Genomic DNA, 22631 nt, shown 5'->3' on the forward strand with positions numbered 1-22631 from the left:
CGAGTCAGGAGCAAAAAGTCAGTGCAATGTCTTATGGTGATGAGAATTAAGAGGAAGAGAAAGAAAGATTACGTTCTTACACAACAACGGGTTAAATCAGGACTGTAGCCCAAGGGAAAGCAGTAGAAGATCAGGAGGAGCAGAAGCAGATGCCACAAAGAGATACCAGAGCAAGCACTGCAGAAAAAACTTCAGGTCTCCCGTAGCTCAAGAACTGCAAAAGCCCTTTGAGTTAAGTGGTGCAGTGCCTCACTCAAATAAATGGTCTTGTTCCTCCCTTCGATTAGGGCCACGCTAGGCATCTTTACACCAGGTTGCAACATGGCTTATAGCTACACCCTGAAAAGAATTCCGGATTTGGGATAAAATTAAGTGAGGGCAGCAAAGAGGCAAAGGGAGAGAGGAAACAGCAGGAACCTGGAGGAACTGTAAGTGGAGAGTGGACAAGTAATAGCAATGTTAAGAAATTACGTTAGAGAAAGACGAAACAAAGACGAGAAAACCTTCCTTTCGGTGCCCAGGTTTTTGTGAGCACCAGTGTGGAAAGCAGAGGAATTTTTGCCAGCTGGATCTCATGTAACTCTAATAGGCAAAGAGCTGACAACCAACACAATGTTAGAGCCTTCAGTCAGCTGGTGTTCTTGCACCATTTTGCGGGTTGTCAGATACTTGGGAAAATATTTGCTGGGACAGAGCATAGCTGGTTCAGGCACCACACGGGCCCGGGAGGCCCTGCGGCTGCAGCCGTGCATTGCTGGAGGCCATGGGCCGTTCCCAAGACCCGGTGAGCCAACGGAGCTCACAGCGGAGGCCGAGCGCATACTCCCGCTTTCTCACAGGGCTGCTAGGCCGCCGCGGCGGCCAGGACCGAGCTGGCCGCGCCGGCGGCCCGGGTCCGGGGCCCTCGCCCCCCACAGCGCGGCCCTCTCGAATCCCCGCAAGCCCCGCCGCGCCGAGACAGGGCGAACTGCTGCTACAAACGACAACGCGGAGCCAAGGAAAAAGTGGCAGTTTACACCCGTTTGTGGACGCACGTCCATGTCGGGGCCGGGGCTGACGCTCGCTTCACCGGGCGCCAGAGGTTCACAGCGGCCGCACGGGGACAGCCCCAGGGATCCCGCCAGCTGCCTGCGGCACCAGCCCGCCGCCGCCCCGCGCGTCTTCCGGAGCAGGGCGCGCGTCACAGCGGAAGTGACTCGGCGGCGGTGTGACGCCAGCGCGCGGCGAGGTTATATAAAGGGCAGGCGGCGGCGGCCGGAAGTGAGCGGGGCTGAGCGGAGGCGAGAGGCGGGCTGCGCTGCGCCGGGCCGGGCCGGGCCGGGCCGGGGGGCGACGGTGACGGCGGCGGGCGGCCGGCTGGCTGGCCGGCACCACCTCCTCCTTCTCCTCTGCCGGGCGCGGAGGGGAGTGGCGGGGTGGCTGCCTCATCCCCCTCCCTGGGCCAGCCATGGATTTCCACAATATCCTCGTGATGGCCTCGGAGCAGCAGGGACTGAACTCGGTGCCGGTGAGCTTGGGGGCGGCGGGGGCGTGAGGCTGGGGCGTGGTGGCCGCGGCGCGGTTATGGGGCGGCGGGGGTCGTGCTTGGATGTCCGCCCGGGGCAGCCGGCCTGCAGGTCTGGCCGACGCTGCCGGAGCCGGGCCGTGGCTGGGCCCCGCCGGCCGGAGAAGCCTGCTGCCGGGCTGGGAGGCGGGGGCGGGGCGGAGCTCCCGCTGCCCTCGGGTCTCGCCCCGTGCGGCGCCGGGCAGGGGCGGCCGGGGCTGGCGCCTCTTGGCCGCGGTAGCGCCGAGGTGCCGGGAGCGGAGCCGGTGATGCGGGAGGGGCAGCGGCCGTGGCTAAAGCCGGGTAAGTGCTTTTGTTGCCCTGGGAGCAGGAGCATGCCACGTCCCCGGCGCGGGTCGGGGACAAAGGCCGGCAAGTTTTGGATGTGTGCGGCGCTGCCCGGTGCCTTCGTATCCACCGCTGAGGAGCAGCCGGCAACAGCTGCGCGGGGATGTTGGCGAAAGGTATTCGCGTTATTGCGAATGTTATTCTGAAGCCTGTGCTTCAGCCGTTTGTATTTTCACTCAAGCTCTCGGGCTTATGTTGATTCAGTATGAAATAACCTGCTTGCTTGGCAGGATGAGGTCCGGCAGCGGGAAGGGCCCGTGGCCTTCCGGTACGTTACTGTACCGTGTTTCATTCCTTTGGCAGGACCCAAGCTATAAGTCGTGTGTGCTTATTTGGATAAAAACGCTTCCTCTTTGGTAGCCACCAGCTAGGGAAACGCTTTTCCTGCCTATTCTTTAACGGAGAGCGGGTTTTGTGTTCCTGTGATTAGCTTGCTTGAACCAGAGTAAACGGGAGGGGTGGGCAGTTGTTTTTAGCATGAAGTACAGCAAAAACAGAAAAAGCATGCTCTTCAGTTCTGACCCTGCTGAAATGGAGACACTGTAGAATTGAGAGTATCTCTGTTTCTCTCCATCACTGTTAACACTTTGGCAATGGTCACTAATGTTGCGATCAGTTGATAATACGGACCAGCCATACAGCAGATACATGCAAATCATCAGATTCCATCATGGTTTAAAAAAACCTTATAAAATGTGTTCTTTTATATTTAGTATGCTCTAGTTTGTCTCTGACTCTATGTAGAAACCTGGTTTGTAATGTAAATCAGAAAATATCAAATATTTAAATACTTTAAGAAATGTAAATGGCTGTTTTATCACTCTTAAGTGGTTCTACTGAATTGTCATTGGGTTGTTGTAGCTCTTATTTTAAACACTTAAATATCTTTTTATGTTCTTAGTTTTCTCATGCAGCTTTAATGTACTGTACCACTATTTTTTGTCACAGGTAGTTGTTAAATCATGATGAAACATTGATGAAATGTCACCATGTTCTCTATTACAGATGGGATGATGGAGTGAGGGAATCCTACTTGTGCAGTGGATGAGGGTTTTGTTACTCCTTTTATAGAAGGCGGCATTAGGATTTGCTTACCTGATTAACTCATGGAATGAGAGTGCAATTCAATCCATAACTGAAGGAATTTGCTGTTCTTGCAAGTTATGGCGCACCTGTTAACTGCAAAGTTTGCCTTAGTGCCTGAGCAAAAGCAGAGCTGCTCTTGGCACTGCTTGAGGTTATCTGCAGCTGTTAGGCTTCAAAAGAGGGCCTGTGGAGGTTTTCTGATCAGTGGACATCAAAGTAACTCCACTAGATTAAAGCTCGTACATACAGTAGGTTCATATGGGAAGACTGTAATTAATCCTAAATACTAAAATTACCATACAGATTAATCACAAAATTTACTAGTATGTAAAGTTAACATGTTTCCAGAAATGTTAGTTCCTGTGTTAATGAGCATATCCCCTGATTTTCCCTTTTAGAAGTTTATTTTAAACATTATGGTGCACTAAACTTGATATTACATGCCTATTGTAATGAAAAATAGTAACATGCACAAGTGGTGTGTGTATATATACACACACCTCAGAAGTAAAAATTACAGAACAACTCAATTTAAGAAATAATATGGTCTTGTATCGTAAGAGGGACCTGCATAAAACAGGTACTGCATCATGTCCCTGTAAAAATTGATCTGCTTGTTCATCTCCCTATGGAAATCCAGATTCAAAAGGAACATTGCTGAAATCAGCCTTTCGGTGCCCTATTGGTTGTGTCGGGTTTTGTTTCTAAATAAAACAGTACATATATGAACTAGTGTATAAACTGTTAATGTGTTGCTAATAATCTTTGTAGCAGTTGCTGCAAAGAGCCCCAGTTTTTCCTCACATAATGTTCCATAGGGACTTCAGTATTGTGTGTCTGTATTGTTAAGATTTCACGTTGGCAGTTCATTAGATTTCCAGTGTGATCTTGCTTTCATTAGACATAACAGTTATGAGATTTAATATCGGTATGCTCTGTTAAGCCACAAGTTTTATGTGACCTAATGGATGTAGTGAAGCACTTGTGAGATGTTTGTCTGGAAGATATTCTTAAAAGTATGAAACTGTGTTACAGGCTTTCCTTTTAAATACACTGAGCACAGCTGGAACAAGTCATGCTTTTGTTTCACCTTGTTTCTATTGTCATTAATAATTTATTAGACATTATCTCATTTCTTTTAAGGGAGGATGCATCTTTGGTGTACCGAACTGAGAAAAACTCTGATACAGAATAGCATATAACCCCAAAGAGGTGACCCAAAGCGGAAACAGCTTGTCATCCACCTCAGCACTTGCTAAATTCTCATGTTAAGTCAGACTGACACATAGTGAGTATGACTGTTACAAAATAGCTTCCAGTAAAGTTGACAGCACAGGTAGCTACCAGACATGAAGTGTTTGCAAAGTAAAACAGTAGCAAAAGTTCCAGGTTTGTTCAGAGGACCCTGTGTGTTAGAGCCTGCCCGTGAAATGGTGATCTACAAACTGTAGAATACTTGCCCATAGGCAGGAGAAGCCCTGCAAGAGAAAGATGGAAAATGGCTGTGAAGTACAGCTTGCTGTCATAGAATCAGACTCCTGCATGATTGGTGTGCATGCACTTATGTGGTTAAAACTTGCCTCAAAACAGAGTCTAGAAATGCTTTGTATTGTATCAACATCCACATGAGGAGAACTGAGAGATACACAATGTGTAAAAAGTTGGCAAGGAGCAAGGAGAGCTTTTACTCTCAGCTTGACTGACCTTCGTACTTAAGTTCCAGGTGATTTCAAATGCTGACTAAAATGTGTACAACTTTCAGCTTTTCCTATTCCTGATATCTTTTTCCATAAGCAGATCAAAACAGGGACAACAATATAATTACAGAAAGGAAAGCATAGAATATATATATATATATTTTGTTACTGTCTGAAGTATTTAACAGAAGAAACTTCTGCATTTTTTCAGCTAATGGTTTAGCTTGGGCGTTGTGACAGCAGTTGCAAAATCTTAAGAAAAATTCTTTTGCATTTTTAGGAATCAGATGTATGACCCTGTTAAATTGGTTTTGGGAACAGTAGGAGCTGACAGTTAAAAAAACCTTATAGTAAAGCCTTTCTCTTGGTAAGGGTTGTTAGCACCTGAAGAGAATAAAATTTAAGCACGCTTGGTAACTGCCATTTACTTTGTCATAACTAGGCATTGATAACAGTAGTTGAGAGAGCATTATGTGCCCATATTCTAAGAAAGTGTAACTGTGGAGGGAGCTGCTGGTAACCCCAGCATGTTGTCTGTAGATTGGATGGTGATACTACTGTAGCAGAGGCCTTGGAATTACCAGCACAGCTCCTGGGCAGTTGATGCAAATGACCACTTAAAATTTGGAAAGCTTTCTTTTGAGGAACCAGTATTAGGGCGTTGCAAGAGGAGTGGCACAAACAGCATGTGTGTGGTTTAACTGGATGAATGAACCTTTAATGATGTTATTGGAAAGTTATACCTCAAAGAATATTTTGGGGGAAACAGGGACTTCCCATTGGTGAAGGTGGTCTGGTTTAACCTCAGCTGGCAACTTAAGTACTGTGCAGCTGCAAAATTACCCTGTCCTGCCCCTGGTGGGATGAGGAGGAGAACTGGAAAAAATTAAAACTTGTGGGTTGAGGTAAGAACAATTCAATAATCAAAGTAAAATATAATAACAGTTGTAATGAAAAGGAGAGAGAAAAAGAGGAATAAAACCCAAGGGGCAGGGGAGCAGGGAGGAGAAGTGATGCACAACACAGTTGCTCACCCCCACTGGCCAATGCCCAGCCAGTCCCCCAGCAGCAATCGACAGCCCCCATGATGTCCTGTGGTATGGAATAGCCATTTGGCTGCTCTGCTCCCTGCCAGCTGCTTGTGTGCCTGCTCATTGGCAGGGCATGGGAAACTGAAAAGTCCTTGACTTAGAGTAAGCACTGCTCGGCAACAGCTCTCATCCTATATCCAAAACACAGCACTGCAGCACCGACTAAGAAAAAACACTATCCCCAGCTGAAACCTGGACAGAAGGCTGTGTATCTCGATGAATGGTAAGGAAGAACAGGAAAAGTGTTGTAACATACAAGGGTCACAACTTGCTAGGGAAAAACAAGCAAACAAACCCACCCCACCCTGTGAGAACCTCTGCAAGTTGTCCATGCTGGATACCACAAGTGGAATTATCTTTACATTATGTGTGCAAGCCTATAGCAAAAATCATTAGCTGTACAGGTGCTCTGCTTGAGAATCAGGTTTGGCAAAATTGATCACTCCTATATTGCATTGCTGCCTGTGCAGATACTGATCATTGTTGAAGGCAATACTACTACTGTTGCTTGCCTCTGGGTCTAGTATTTGGTCTAGGCCTTTTGGGACTTCATTTGGATGCCATAAAGTTTACAATTATTTTATAAAATCTCTTCTATAGTCTAAGATTTGGCACTTAAAACAGCTGCAACTGTGTCAGGATCATATGCTATGCTTTAAAGTAAGTCTTTGATTTAAGAGCAAAGCCTTGGTTGCAGATTACACAGTTAAACTTGTGACTTGGAGATTGTGTGCTGGCCAAGGCTGGTTGCTAAACACTGGCACTCTGTATTTAAGGAATGGATGTCTTATATAAACTATGTCTGATATATATCTCTCACAAGTCAGTATGCATGCATATGTGTGAATGTATAGGCACATACAGCCTGGTGGAATGTTTTTTTTTATTTACCATATTAATACTAGTCTTTTTTATTAATCTTTTTGTTTTGAGGTATACTTTTCAGAGAAAAAAAGTCTGCTGCTTTGTCAGTCATGTAACTTTGAATGCTAGAAAGCCCACTGAAACAGTTAATTCTGGCTGTAAGTGGAAAACAAGTGAGATTTTTGCACTGAAACAGACTTTCCACCATACTATTAAAGTGCCATTAGTCAGATTCAGAAAGAGCCAGTTACTAGGTAGGGAGCTATGGCAAGAGTTGCAGATAGTAAGGTGAAAAATGAGAAACCTCAGGAGAAATGTTACCCACTGGTAGGAAGAGACTTGTTGTTTCTTGAGGGTACACAGTTGAAGAAAGGCACTTCCACAGCCTTTACTTTTTTGTTTGGGTAAAGCAGATCCCACTGTGCATCTCAGCAGTATTCCATTAGAGCTGTTACTACGTGCTGCCCAGAGATAACACTGCGCTACTTAAGTTGTAAACACTAATTTTGGAAGTAGCTTGACCTGCGCTCTCCTAAGGCTAAACATTTCTGTTTCTCTGAATTAACCAACTTGGCAATAGCTATAAAAAGCCAGAATAATGATGACATATGCCCTGGCTTGCTTTGTCTGGTTTACCTGGAATCTGCTGCATTTTCATTTGCACTGTATGTAAAACTCTTTGTCAGTGCTTGTGAAACACATGCACGGTTCAGTGCTTTTAAAAAGACTGCACTTGAGCTGGTTATTTTATGCCATTTCTACATGAAAGTGAACAGAACTTTTACCAACACAATAGTAGTGATTCACAGTACAGAAAATGGGTATTCATGTATGAATCATTTAGCTATGTTTTCAGTTGGTAGTATCAAGAAATGCTACTGACAGGAAGACTTTTAAGTTCTTGAATTTGCCACAGTTTGCCGTATCAGTGGCAGTGAGAAAAGAGCATGTCTGTCAAGCTGATTTACAGACCTGCTCCTGGATAGCACTGTTAGTCATAGTGCAGCAAAACAAAGCCTGAAAACTGCTTCCCCATCAATTTAATTCTTTCTAAAGTTTCCCAACAGGATAGATCAACCCACATTCATCCCTGCTGTTTAGCAGTTTTCAAAGGTGCTTCTTAAGCCTAATAATTCTTTCAGATTCCTAGAATCATTCAGATTGAAAAGGACCCTAAAGACTGAATCCAACAGCGTCCTCTGTTTCGAAAATCCTGTTTTGTCTGTTTTCTAGAAATTGTGTAGAAATTGAATAATTAAATAAAGCTTTGCCATATTAGGTTACCAGTGGCAAAACATGAGATGTTTAACAACTTAAGATAATTTACATAGCTATTACGCTTAAGATGAGCATACTGCGTAGTACCTCAAATTGAAGCAAATTAGTATGTTAGAAACAACCTTTTCCTGAAAGGGTTTTCCCTGGTAACATGTGGATTACTTTCCCTCTCTGTTCTGCTTTAGATGGAGCATGCCTGATCACTTTGGGCCACATGAGTCACTGGTTACATTTGAGCAAAAATTGAGAGGGTGTGCTGCATTGTGGTTGGGGGTTTCCTGAACAGTTAGGTCTAGGAATACTTCCGGGGTAATTAAGACAAGTTGGGGAGGGAAGGCTCTCTGCTTCTCAGAAGAGGGGCCCAGCGCCAGTTACCTTCTTACCCTTTAAACAGTCCTAGCTATTGATGATCAGTTGTAATGATTTCAATTGTAAGTACCAAAAATTGTTCAGAGTTGTTGCTTTTCCAAGCGATAAGGATTTACAAAATTGGTTCTCAGATTGTGGTAGACTCTTGGACAGTGGTGAATCTTGATAAATGAGCATGACTGTAGAAGGCCTTTAATACAATAAGGTAACATGTCAGGGTTTACTACTGCAGTGTATGTGGATGGTATATCCTTGTAATTCTGTTTTGGTTATTTCAGAAATTACTGAAGGTGACTATGAATAGCTGGCATTGTAGCTGCCCATCTTGGAGCTGTTTTGGCTGCAGTTTAGAAATGAGTCTTTGACACTTGCTTCTTAGGGCACATATATACAGGACAACGTATGGGCTTGCATGTTAGTAATTAGAAGGATCTGCTCATGTGCTGCTGATTCAATGAATCAAATTAGAATGAAAGCTTCCATTGGGTGATAACGAAATCTAAAGGGAGTTATGCTGCTAGCTTGCCTGGTTATTGCTTCTAAAACATTTGGATTTGGTATCTTTATCACATATTTTAATTTAATTTTTTAAAGTTGTTTCATAAGGCTATATGATGAGAAGAATATATTTATGTGATTACTGACTTGTGTGGCACTTGTATTAGTGGTACTGTTTTTCTTTGGGACCATATTCCACCACTCTTTCATTTGGTGAGGATCCTAACTTTCCATGTGGACAGTCTTGGTTTAGGTTGTCTGTTGGCTTACTACTGAAATCGGGGGTGGGGGTAAACAGACTCAAAACTCAAACCTCAGAGCTGGGTTTTTTCTAAGCGTATTCTGCTTTCCATCTGCTTCTGGGTTTAACTGCCTTCTGTTGTATTTATCTTTGCAAGTCTCTTTCATTGCTTTGTTTTTCTTTTGAGTGTTTGTGGGAAGAAGCTTGAAAAAAAGTCTTTTTCTTTTCATTTCATCATTCTAAAGGCCAGTCTGATAATGGACATTTATGAAAGGCAATGCCTGAACTGGTGTAGCACACTAGCGCAAGTGTTCATTATAAATCCTAGTAAGAGAGGCACTTGGGCTCTAAAATAACATTTATTGGGTGTAACAGGAGAAGGAAAAAAGGGGATAGCATAGATAACTTTATATCTGTTCAGCTGCTGGAACCCTGAGCTGTACAGCACTGGACAGACATCTAGGCATGGCAAGCTCTGCAAATTCTGTCAGTGGTGAGGATCGCCAGCAGTGTAGTCTTCAGAGCTTTTATAGGATTTTCTATCATTTCCTCTGCCGAGCAAAAGGATGTTATATGAAAATGTGCTGCTTCACCTCAAGATATAATGAGACAAAGAATCATAAAAGTTTGGGTTGGAAGGGACCTTTAAAGATCATCTAGCCCAACCCCCTGCAACGAGCAGGGACATCTTCAGCTAGATCAGGTTGCTCAGAGCCCTGTCCAAGCTGACTTCTGATGTTCCCAGGGATGGGGCATCTACCATGTCTCAGGGAAATCTGTGCCAGTGTCTCACCACCCTCATCATAAAATATCTCTTCCTTATATCTAGCCTGAATCTTTAAAACCATCACTCACCCCTTGTCCTGTTGCAACAAGCCCTGCTAAAACCTCTGTCCTCTTCTTGCTAATAAGCCCCCTTTAAGTACTGAAAGGCTGCAATAAGGTCCCCCCAGTGCCATCTGTTCTCCTGGCAAATTACACCACATGCAAGTGGTGTAATTGGCAGGTGCCAAGCAAGGGCTGCACATTCTGTCACCATTAGTCTGCTGAGTTCATTCAACGGTCTCAAGTGGTAAGTACAGTAGAGTGCAGGCCTGCACCTATTCAGGTAAACTGGTACGCGTATCACTAGCTCCTTGTACAGTAGTCTTCTGTTTAAGATCACTGCAGCAGGAACTAAAATTAGTATCACAATTTGTATCCCTGGTTTTAGATTGGCCTCCTAATTACGCTGGTGAAGTCAGTTCCAGCTTTTGGAGTAATTCCATCTTTTTAGTGGATTGCTTTATTTTCACTGAATAAGTTAACCTGAAACTGAAACAAGTGGCCACAAAAAATCTGAAAGCCCTAATGGACCTGTAAACCAGAAGTCTGGAGCTGAACAGACTCTGGCAGCTTGGTCTGTAGTCTGCTTTTCTTTCCTGCTTGGCCAAAGACTACGGGTGAGCTGAAATTTTTTTTATTCCATTGCTGATGCAGCTGTTGCATTCCTTCTCAGTCTAGTGCATTTCACTCGTTGCTCTTGGTTTCCCTACCTTGTCTTCTGGTTTCCTGTTCATTCCTTCAGAAAACTGAGTGCAGTCTTGTTGCTGATGAGTGGAATGCACCTTGCTAAAAGAGAGAAGCAGCAATATATTTTATTGAGATAAAATAATAATTTGATAGAGCTCAATAAGTTCAATGGAATTAAGAGTTTAACAGTGGTTTGACAAGGTTCAGTCAGTTTGATGGCAAGGTTCACCTTATTAATTACTGCATGGAAAAAACATACGAAGGAAAATTGAGTTGGAATGATTCACACAGACCAGAGATGCAAAGAGTGAGGAGGACCCTCCTGTTGAGTCACAAGGTTTGCTTTCTAAACACCTTTTGGAGCCTAGGTGTGGCTGGATCCAGCCACGTCTTGGACTTGGTCAACAGTTTGCCTAATGGAATTATCTATACAATGTTTATAATAATTTTGAGTAGCTACGTGGATTAGTAATGTTTCAGAACATTAATTCAGCATGCTATCAGTCACTTATTGAGGCTCTGTCACAGGTAAGGGATCTCTCTGCCCTGGGTAAGAAAGGATCTCTTAGTCTCAGGTAAGGAATTTCTAACCTTGAGAGGTGTCCCTGCTCCAGGGACTTGGCGTGCAATCCAGTTGCCATTCGGGGACAGCTCAGATTGGGCCCATCCTGATATCGTATTTATAGGGTGAAGTAGTTGGCTGCTAGTCAGTAATATAGACAAGACAGAGCTGAAATGAAGACATCTGGCATCTTGTTCTGTGCTTTGGTTATCTTGCACTTCTGGATTTCAAAACCACCTTTCAAAATATTTTTCAAGACCTTTACTCCCTTGTATGTAAGCCACAGGCTTTCTAGCTCACAAGTTCACCCCAAGGATGTTGCTCCTTAGCCTGAACCAAAGTATGGCTAGGAGTCACGTGTATCCATTACAACTATTAGCTTCAGTGGGAATTCATTGCTTGTTTACTCTGTACCATTTCTATGCTCAAAGTCAAGTACATGACCATTACGCAGCCCTTCAATTTTAAACTCTAAATATTTTTATATTTCATAGCTTTTCTGACATACTTATTTGTTCTTTACAGAAAAGGTACAGTTTGGCTGTTGGTCCTCCTAAAAAGGTTCCAAAAGTCAAGGGTGTAGAGTCTGCAGCAGTGCAAGCATTTCTTAAACGGCAAGAAGAAGAAAAAAGAAAAAAAGGTAACAGTCCAAAATATTTCCTATGGGAAGCTTTCATTGACTTTTTGAGACTTTGTCACCTTATTCAAAGCTCTTGCAAATACAGCTACGCATCTGTTTCTGGCTCTTAAGCACATAACTGATGCTGAGGGAAAGCCAGGACTAACAAAGGACTAGGGGTGTTTGTGTGCTTTCCTAAGGAGTTAAATGTTAATCAGCTACACTAACATATACTGCTGGAGATTGAGAATTGGTTAAGGTAAAGAGGTGCTTTGTGGTTAAGGTAAAGAGATACTTCAGGAAACCATCTAGGCCTTTGGTAACTTAACTTTGAAAAGCTTTGGGGGTGGGGGGAAGGTAAGAGTTCCTGTTGTGTTATAATCTAGTGTACTAATACAGGCTGAATTTTAAATTTGTATGGCAGAGGTGTTGTGTGAGCCACAGTTTTTCCACAGTTTAATATTTCCTTTAAATAGTCTGTAGAATAAACTAAACCTGCATTGCTTCTGCTGTTAATGTTTTTTTAAAGCTAACCAAATCTGATGGACTGGGTGGCCCAGGGTATTCCTCCTTTCCTGGGCCTGTCACAAGCGTGCTTCTAATCACTGTTGCCAGAAGCAAGACTGAGCATGAATTCCACATAGGCGTGCCTACACACTCTGTGTAGCCATGGCCCATGACAATAGAATAACATAGGCAGTGGCTGGTATCTCACAGGCACCCAAAGCATGATTAGTCCAATCCATTTTCTAAGAATTGATGCTTTTTGTGAAGTCTTCCTAGTATTTGGCTCCCACTCCCTTGGTCTCTTTTAGTGTCTGGTGTTCAGACCTCTCATCCTCCTCACCAGCTAGTTCAGCCTGAATTTTATCAGTAGATCACACAGACTCAAGATAAGAGCATACTTACGCAGAAAACAGCTAAAACCAGTTAATTAAGAATATATGACAAATTGTGGAGATAGAGCCCTGTACCCTATCAGACAAATGCAGTGACCAGCAGCTTGCTTATCAGTGGCTGGCTGCTTCTTTTCTTTCCCTTACACCCCTCTACACACACTCTCAGCCTGTTTTCTGATTGTTATCTCCCCAATACTCTTTGACTCTGTCCCTTTCCTCTTCTTCCCTTAAACATCTGATAGTAAATTCTGTACAGTCTCAAAATTCTTCTGCTCAGTCTTAGAACTCCTTCCATTACCCAGAGATTCCTGAAGTCTTGTACCTCCTTACACAGTAATTCTCCTTAGTTTGCATAGCATTCTGGAGAGCTGCTTCAGCTGAATCACTTTGGTGGGTTTGCAATAGCAGCATTTGACTTAGTTGCTTGCCTGTTTGTCAGAGTAGCTGATCCAGGTTGGTTAGCTTGCCCTGTTGGCAGACCTCTGATAACTTGCCAGTCTCTTTTTGAATAGCTGTTAGCCAGATATCCTTAAATTACTGTCCTAAATGGTTTATCAGTTTGGAAGAAGCTGAAATAAAAAGTAGGGCTTTTGCATAACTTTCTCCTGGTATTCTTTTACAGCACTGGAAGAAAGAAGAAAGAAGGAAGAACTCTTGGCTAAGCGTATTGAACTGAAACATGACAGAAAGGCAAGAGCTATGGCCTCACGAACAAAAGATAATTTTTATGGCTATAATGGCATTCCCATTGAAGAGAAGTTTAAAAAAAAGAGGTCTTGTGAGAACATCACTCAGGCCCCAGAGGCTGAGTATGCAACGGAAGATGACACAGAGCAACTTGAATACAGTCAGACTGAATCTGAGCACGAGCAAGAAGAACATGAAGAGAAACCATCCAAACTTGCAGTGAAACCCAAAGCACCTCCCAAAAGTGCACCAGCACCTCTGAACTTCGCTGAGCTCTTAAGGCTTGCTGAAAAAAAACAGTATGAACCAGTGGAAATAAAAGTAGTGAAAAAGGTAGAAGAGAGACCCAGAACAGCGGAAGAATTGAGAGAGAGGGAGTATTTGGGACGGAAAAACAAGAGAGTAGACATGCATAAGAAAAGTGAGAAGGAGATTAAGAGTACAGGGTTATCGAGCTCTTCAAAAAAAGTTACTTCTCACAAAGAATCTGTAAATGCAAAACTTAACAGAAGCTCAATGGATAAACATTCTGCACTGAAAGGCAGTCTGTTGTCTACGAGTGGTACTGATAGGAAATCTAAAGCACCAGCACTGGCTGAAAAACACTTGCGGTCATCATCTTCCTCCAGAATTGATCAAATGGAAAAAGCCTCACAAAATGGTTCCTTAAAAAGCTCTACTGGTGGCAATCATAGTAAATTACCTGTCAATGGTACTGGAAAGTCTGGCTCAAGCTCTCAGGTGCCACCCTCAAAACCAGCAGCCAATGGGGCTCAGAGGATACCATCTGCTAAAGAATCCAGTCTGAAAAAGTCTGCCCATGCAAAATCAGGAAGTGCTTCAGCCCTTCAGCATGGAATCAACTCCAATGCAAAACGATCGGGCAGCAGCTTAGGAAAAGGAGGACCTGGACATCCAGGTGGTCGTTCAGGTGCAGGACCCGGGCGACCAAGCAGCAATGCTGGTGTGGGACCTGGAAGGCCAGGCAGCAGCTCAAGCCTGGGACCTGAGCGACTGGGCAGTGGCTCAGGCATGGGACCTGGAAGGCTGGCTGGCAGCTCGAGCACAGGACTGGGGCGACTAGGCAGCAGCTTGAGCACTGGACCAGGAAGGCCAGGCATCAGCACAAATGCCCGACCTGGGCGACCAGGCAGCAGCGTGGGTACAGGACCAGGAAGGCCAGGAGTCGACCCAAGCACTGGATCTGGGCGACCAGGCAGCGGCTTGGGAACAGGACCGGGAAGGCCAGGAATCTGTCCAAGCACAGGAGCTAAGCGGCCAGGCAGCAGCTTGGGGACAGGACCAGGAAGGCCGGGCATCAACCCAAGCACAGGACCTGGGCGACCAGGCAGTGGCTTGGGTACAACTGTGAAACCAAAGTGTACTGTTGTATCGGAAACTATTTCTTCTAAAAACCTAGTCACAAGACCTAGCAATGGACAAATAAATGGAATGAGATCTTTTCAAGGGCATAGACCTGCATTTCATCCACAAGGTATAAAGGTCTAGAACAAATACTTTTTTTTCATGTAGTTACTTGTTTTATATTTTTTGTATATGTCTGAGTTGAGGTTGCTGAGGGTCTTTGCCAGTTACAGATCCAATTAGGAAGGACTTGGACAAAATAATATTTGCCTTTTAAAGAGTGCATTTGACAGTAGAATGCTTTTTTTTTCCTGCTTTGCAACTTCTTATTTTTACCTATGTTCATATGCCTTGAAATATAGGCCTGGGGTTTGAAGTAGTATATGAAAGAAAATTAAGCAACCTGTGATGGCTGTTGATATATAGATGTAGTTAGAAGGAAAGGAATTGAAGGATTCACTTCCTGCATCACTCAATTATGCTTAGTCTTTAAAATTTCATAGTGTCTTAAATAACAGATGCTTAAAGTGATACATGGAAAAAAAGCAAACCTGTGACTGATATTTAAGTGTCTTGGCAAATTCACAGTATCAGTAGGTGAGCAGTTCTAAAAAAATTATTTCTGAACAGGAACAAGCAGCATGGACTGTAGCAAATAAGTGCCTGGAAAATCCTGAACAACCCCGAAGCCTGACTTCTGTCTGGTAGCTTCCTCAGGAAGCCACTGGTGGTACTGACACGCAGTCTTCTGGAGCACAGCTTAGAGGAAGTCTTTCCTTTCACCGAGTTTGAAAATTACTAGCTTGAGGCAGAATTTTCCACCTTTAAGCTCAGATCTGTAAAAATGGCTGTGTCCAAGGTATGGCAAGGAGAAGTACTGTTAAAGGAATGTTATACTGATGTTATTAATTAATATGTGTTTTTTACTCTCCTGTCATTTAGGTCTTGGAAGACCACCTATTAATTACAAGAGACAAATAGAAGATGATGATGATGATGAGTATGACTCTGAAATGGATGACTTCATTGAAGATGAAGGGGAGCCCCAAGAAGAAATATCAAAACATATTCGGGAAATATTTGGCTATGACCGGAAAAGGTAAGAAAAATGTCAATTTTAACATACTACAGAACAAGCAATAGAACAGCAGAAACTAATATAGTTCAACAAATAAAAATGTTGTAGAAATAGGGGAAGTGCTGGTAGCCAAAAATAGTTTTGCATTGCAGAAATTAACAGGGATTAGAGCTGCTTCTGTGCAGAAGGGACCTTGAATTTTCACACTGCTTGCCATGCTTTTCTGGGGAGCAGTAAAATTTGGTGCAATACAAAACAATTGAAAAATAACACAGCTTCTATATTGTCTCACCTGTATAATTCATAGCAACTCTTTCCTATTATTGGATGTTAAAATGCTTTCTGTAGCAGCCTGCAATATTTCAGAATTCATCAGATGTAGCTGCCTGAATATAAACTGCTAAATGCAATAGTGTTAGCTGTTCTGTAAGAGGATCTACCTTGGTATGGCTAGGAACTGCTGGAAAATGAAGGCTCTTTTTTGGCTTGTTTAAATACTTTTTGCCTGTCTGATAAAACGGTGTAAGAAAGCAAGCATTTTAAAGGCTTGTAACTTGGATTCTTTCAAAACATTAACATCTGTGTATGACAAGGTAATTATTCTTTCTAAGGGATATGAATTCATGACTCAACTGTACATTATCATGAGTTTTTAGTGTGCTGAAAGCTAATATTTGATTTCCAGATACAAAGATGAAAGTGATTATGCCTTACGTTATATGGAGAGCAGCTGGAGAGAGCAACAGAAAGAAGAAGCTAGGAGGTATGCATGGGTTTAAACTGAGACAGAATGTGGGAAGATTGTTTATTGCCCAGGGCATGAGGCTATGTTAAGAGTGGATATTTGCTGCTTTTTGTAGCAGAAGTAAATAAGCCTTACCTTTTTTTTAGAAGAAAGCTTAGGTAAAAATGAAACTCAGCCAGTGGTGGGAAGAGTAAATAAATCCAGTAAATGAATTGTGTATGTTCATTCTCATATGCATCACAAACTTTGCTGGTAAAAAACCAACACCCAAACAAAACAAAACAAACAAAACCCAACAAAAAACTTGCACAAAACCCATCCAAAAACCCCATTAAAAACCAAAACCAAACAAAAAAGCCCCAAACCAAAACCAACTTATGCCCCAAAATATTTTTTTAAAAATCAAATTTCAGTTGAAATGCTAAACCCTTCTATTTGTCCCAAACCTTAGAATATTCTGCTAGTTGAGAACTGAAAGGAGATTTATTTGTTTTTATGTATATACATGTGTGTATATTTCTATGTATGTATAAAAAGTACTTTGACAAACTTCTGTAATTAATGACTTAAAATATGAAGATTATACTTCCATATGGATTTTGGCCTCTAGACCTGCACAATTCTTATGTCTCCTTATAAAACCTGATGTTCATAAACTGATTTTCTTTTTGGTTTTTAATGGCTGGTGGAACAAGCTTTGTGAGTTATAAGAGTTATTTATAGGTAATGGAAAATACTGAAATATACTGAGTTACCAAATTTTCTTTTTCTACTGAAGTTTTTTGTAGTGTTATTCAGAAAGTGCCTTGAGTATTGGAAATGCATCTTCTTGAAGTTATAGTCAGTGCCCTTATTTTGCCTTGCTCCTAGGGAATAGCTGCAGCTCATGCAAAGCTGTAGCCTGCTAAATGGAGTTAGAGGAAACAACTAGAGTTTTACAGGGATATTGCTATTGACAAAATTCTTTCTTGAAGACCTATAGTTCTTTGCAGAGCTGAATGCCTGGCTAACTTTTAACTTCACATGCAGCATAAAGGAAAAGGAGATAAGAAACTTGAGCAACATTGAGTTTATTCTCAGTGCTAAGCTACTTTGAGAGTTTGGTTGAAAGCATTGTACCCTTGAAATGAGGAACTTTTTTCTAGCTAGGCAAACCCACTAAAATTATAGCTGTTAAGTTCTAAGTTGAAATGAAAAATGATGCTTCAAATCAGCTTTATCACATAGATCCTTGATGTGTTTGTTTCTGTTAATTTGGATGACTGCAGCTTCCTGAATTCAGGATGACTTTGCTTCTTTAGGCATAAGATCCATTTTAGAGGCTGTACTGGAGCAGTTCCATTGAATCTTCATTGTCATACGGCTGAACCTTTTGAGTTTAGGCGCATGCTACTCTGCTTTTGGGTGCTTCATAATGATCTGTAGATGTACAGGTGTGCTTGGTAGGGCGTCCAGTGAGGCAGTAGCTGATCACAAAATAGTAACTTTGCCATACCTGTTCCTAGTAGCAAATCAGCAAGATGATCCAGGCCTTACTGAAGAAGAGATTGGTGATTGCAGATACTGTTTTAAGTATTGCTTTCAGCATACCAGCTTCTAGGAAGCTGAAGAAACTATGCATGGACATAGCTAGAACATGCTGTCTTGGCAGTCTCTTCTGTGGGCCTGTTTATCAGAGCCATGGTAGCTAGATGGCCAGGGCTGGAGCCCATTGTGTTTGCAGCTCCCTGAGCAGGTGCCTGAAGCCAGGAAGTTGCAACAAACTTTTGCTTTGCTACTGTTTGACATACCCTTTCTGTCCCTTGCCAATGTACAAGGTTTAGGTGGCTCTCAGGAGCTAATAGAGTCAGTCCTGTTATGACTTGTAAGTGGCACTTCGGCAAGAATTGATGGATGTGTTTCAGCAGCTTCTTTTCAGGGAACAAAATGACCTTTCCTATTAAAATTGAGGGGAGGGGCGGGGTGGGTGGGTAAGGTTTGCGGGTTAAAGGTTAACAACTTTTTTTTAACAAGTTTTAAATAATTTTTCCCTCAAAATATTTTATTCTAATCTAATGGTAAGATCTTGATTTGTTTTTCCTTAAAGCTGTATTCTTGCTATAATTAAAAAAAACTTATGGTTGTTGAACTGATCTAAATTTTTTGCTTAAGTCAGCTGTAATAACTTGAGGATTGCTTTTCTTGGGGGAGGAGTAGAAGTCAAACTTCATTTTCTTGAGTAGCAGTGTGTAAAGGATTTAATTTTATTTGGCAGCTTGAGACTCGGTGTTCAGGAGGACTTAGAAGAATTGAGACGGGAAGAAGAAGAATTAAAACGCAAGAGACAGTCTAAGAAGCTGAGGACACGTTAACTGACTCATGGTGTTGACTTTGTTCATGTTTCTGCTACCCTCTGCCTCCATACATCTCTGATTCTACTTTAGTTTCCATTTGCTTGTTAGAGGACAAAAGAATATTTAAAGGGATTAAAGTACTGAAAAACAAGGCTTTTGTTTGACCTAAATAAGATATTTATTTTTAATACTTGCCAGGGTTGGTTTTTTAATGAAGAAATTAATGCACTAATGCATATTAAGTGAATAAAATTGATAGATGTTTCCATTGATTAAACTAGTTCAAGATGCCAGCAGAAATATTGACTAGCTATGCACTGGCTCAGAACTGTGTGGGCCTATATACCAGTAAACTGATTTTGCATTCACTTGAAAGAAAGGAATAGCATTCTTGTTCCCTGATATTTCTTGAGACTTAATGAAATCGCTTTAGGTTCTGCTCTGTCTCCCAACTTGAGCCTCAAAGTATTGAAATGTCATCTTCTGTACAGAAGCAGCTTGGGTATAAATTCAGCTGTTGCCACAGATGTTCAAAGCAATAAAGTGTGCGTTATTTTCTGATTCGAGGACCCGTAAAAATAATTTGAACCTCTATTTCTAAACAGAAAAGTCATCTAATTTGGAAATGGTACAGTTACAGATACAGCCAAAAGATTATGTTGGCTTTTGGCATGTCTGGAATTCCAATGCCAGTCTAATTCAGTATGATAAATACAAACCCTGAAGACAGGAGTTTCTAGTGTTTGTATGTGACTTGTGCTTTTGGGCTCAAGCTTATGCTTGGGAATTCTTTTCCTGCCCTGTAAATCTTCACATTTGTTTAACAGCTTCTGCTGCTTTTACAAATTGTGTACAGTGCACATGTTGTTTCTTGCATTAAACATCCGATGTGTTAAATGATTTAAAATGTGAAGCAGTCATTTATCTAATTAGGTCTACTGTTTAGAAAGCACATCAGAATTAACTTTTGTTAGAATGTATTTGCAACTCTTTGATATTAACAGCTTCATGTTAACTAGCAAATACTTGTGATTTCATCAAACCAAAAATCTAAATTGTTATGTATAGCAAGAGAGTTTGTTCAGTTACTTACCTTAATGCCCATATTTGCACATTATTTCTGTCTATGCATATAAAGACTGTTTGCTTCAGTAACTGAATTTGTTTACAATCAGCACAGGGTTCACGTAAGTCTACAGGAGTGGTACTAAGAGTCTAAAGCTTGTATCTGGTGTTGCACCTACTGTAATCTCCCCAGGTTGCCCTTCAAGTCTCACCAGTATCTACTGCTGGGCTTTGCCCCAGGATTCCGTTGATAGTACCACAGGCTTCAGCTGCTGAGACTGTTATGTTTTAATGCTAGAAGTACTTGGAAAAGTACAAAAAGGGCTTTGGGTGTTGGGGGGTGGGGTGCGGGATGGGGTGAGGGGAGGAAGGGGAAGTGAAGGAATAAAAAAGAAAAATTGCCTTGTAGAAAACCACAAAGGAACCTTTCCTATGGGGGCTACTCTTAACAGCACTGTCTCTAGGAAGCAGTTCAGGTAGCAACCTGTAAGGAACAATCTTGGAAACTGCTGAATTTTAAACATCTGACTCTTAATGTAAGAAAAAACAGATTTGCCTTTTTAAGATGTTTTCTGTCGATGGTGTAGCATTTCACTGCCTCAGTAAAACACTGACATGAGTAAGCTATTGGCATAGCTTCTATAAATCAATTCAGTATTGGCTGACAGGGAGCCCAGATGAAGATCCCTCGTTGCTCCTCTGTATTTTTAACTGTCTGTATTAACCAACAAAACTGTTTCTCAATGTATGCACTTGAGACCATGCAAGGTAGTGTAACCTCACTGCTTGTCTAAAAGTGTGTTGTATTCACTTTGCTTCATTGGGACCATCTAATTTTCTGTTGTAGTTCCTAGATTAGCCATTCAAGATGATGAACACCGGGACCATGATGAAGTTACTGGGTTTTTTTTACTACTTTTTAGCTGGAGAAAGGCTCTAGGTCTTATAAACCCAGATAGCTGTATCAGCTGTGAGTAACTTCCTGCCTGGTGGGGAAAAAAGGCCTCTTATGAAGCAAAAGATATATTAATTCAAAATTGGTTCCGTTGGGAGTTAAATCTGCATTTCAGATCAATATAGGTTAAATAAAACTTGATTATTTCACTGCTTTCTGCTTACAAGATCAGTTACATTTCTTAATCTGTAAAGCACTTTGTCATTTGTCTTTTAGATGGTGACTGGAATGTACTCTGCTAGCCTCCCTAAGACACTGTGTAACTGTTTCGTCACACAGTGATCATGGCTTGATTTTTGTCTATTTCATATGAAAAATTATTCAAGGACACACTTGCAATTTTACAGTTGAGAAGTACTTTCTCATAATTGGCATGGAATGCTAATGGTTTTCAAATTTTGTACAGATGTTTGGATTTTAGTGTGTTTGCATTTGCTGCATATTTGTAAAGCGGCTAGGAAGGAACTAAATTTTTGTTTGATTTCTGACCTTGTATCCAAAAACGTTTACTGTTTGCTGGATTAACAGTATTAATCTAATGAGACTACTTCAGTACTTGTCCAAAGTGCATCTGAATTTGACGTTAATAAAAACTGGAAGAATGTTTATATTGGTTTACGACGATCTGATGTTAAGCTAATGATTTAATTGTATTTAATGAAATTCTGGTTTAGGTTCTACATCTTTTTTTTTAATTCACTGTTTGAAAATGTGCCTTTTTTACTAAATTGTGTCAAAAAATAATGAATGTAGGAGTATAAAATGTTGGTTGGTTTCTGCTATCTCAGATTCTATATCCTTAAACTTGATAGGGTGAAATTACATACTTCTCATAAAACCCTTCCAGGTCTGGCTTTGATCACAATTCAGTAGCTACTTCTTTACTGCTAATGTTAAATCAAATGAAGGGCACTTTCTATTGATGACTACTTTTTCAAAATGTCTTGTATTTACACTTGAGCTGTATTTCACTTTGCAGCAATGTTTTTTGGAGGCCAGGGTTTTGCATATCACAGGAAGCCTTAGTGTGCAGCTCTGTGCTGTGCTTTAAAATAAATTTTTTTCAAGAATTATATGAGATCTCTATGGAAATCTGGATTTATTTTTGTGTAAAGCCCAAAATATTGTCCAGGAGAACTAATTTTCTATTTCTTTTGCATTTTGTAACATAACCTAGTAGCTGATGCATATTTCTGGAGACCAAAACATGTCATAAAGAAAATAAATATATGGAGAGACTGGTGTTTAAATTGTGATGAATGTACTATTTATTTTGGTGAGTGGGTGTGATGCAATATTAAAGTGTTAGTGTATAAATAAGGGTGATTCTAGTTGTAGCCCATTTTTTTTTCCTTTGGGGATATCATTTATGCAAAATGTCTTTTTACACAATGTGACAAACCAGGTTGAAGCCTCGTACGTAGCTTAACTGTTTTTCAGTGCTGTCTAGAAAGTGTATACTTTTGCACACACCAAGTTGCAGAGTATGTATACAATAAATTATAGGCATTAAACGTTTTACTGCTATTTCTCATTGGTTTACTTTATGGAAGGTTTTTCAGATTTCTTTTCTGCTGGTTTCTGCTGAAATGTCACATACAGCAGCACTAGGCTGAATCTTTTCCAAGAACTGTTCTCTTGTTCTCAATGCAGCTAGCAAGAATACATGAAAAACTAATGGATTCACCCAAGCAATCAGAAAACATCTGAAAATCAACAGTTTTTCCTGTAGTTTGGGCTTGTGATGTAATAGGTGTTTGTAGGTACACATATTTTAGAATGGTAGCATACACATG

The 22631-nt window shown here is 41.6% G+C and overlaps 1 protein-coding gene across 3 annotated transcripts; it reads left to right on the forward strand.

The window, feature by feature from the left end:
• The first annotated feature begins 1271 nt into the window (after positions 1-1271).
• On the forward strand, positions 1272-22356 carry SPTY2D1 (SPT2 chromatin protein domain containing 1). Of its 3 annotated transcripts, XM_055722319.1 has the most exons (7): positions 1272-1507; positions 1875-2007; positions 11615-11729; positions 13230-14789; positions 15602-15758; positions 16423-16500; positions 18737-22356. In XM_055722319.1, exons 2-7 carry the CDS (start codon positions 1879-1881, stop codon positions 18831-18833), a joined length of 2136 nt encoding a protein of 711 aa, XP_055578294.1. In that variant the 5' UTR covers positions 1272-1507; positions 1875-1878; the 3' UTR covers positions 18834-22356. The 3 variants fall into 3 exon arrangements, 2 of the variants coding, with proteins under 2 accessions (XP_055578294.1, XP_055578295.1); XR_008734167.1 differs by lacking the exons at positions 16423-16500; positions 18737-22356 and adding an exon at positions 15290-15518 and having other exon boundaries at positions 15602-15739; XM_055722320.1 differs by lacking the exon at positions 1875-2007.
• The last annotated feature ends 275 nt before the right edge of the window (positions 22357-22631 follow it).

The sequence above is a fragment of the Falco cherrug genome, chromosome 10 (assembly GCF_023634085.1).
Source record: "Falco cherrug isolate bFalChe1 chromosome 10, bFalChe1.pri, whole genome shotgun sequence".
Lineage (NCBI taxonomy): Eukaryota > Metazoa > Chordata > Aves > Falconiformes > Falconidae > Falco > Falco cherrug.

Excerpts from the sequence above, each read along its gene's own strand:
- SPTY2D1 (XM_055722319.1), top strand. The coding sequence starts at position 1,879 with ATGCCACGTCCCCGGCGCGGGTCGGGGACAAAGGCCGGCAAGTTTTGG. Across the intron at positions 14,790-15,601 it reads ACCTGCATTTCATCCACAAG|GTCTTGGAAGACCACCTATT; the intron begins GTATAAAGGTCT and ends CCTGTCATTTAG. Across the intron at positions 16,501-18,736 it reads CAGAAAGAAGAAGCTAGGAG|CTTGAGACTCGGTGTTCAGG; the intron begins GTATGCATGGGT and ends TTTATTTGGCAG.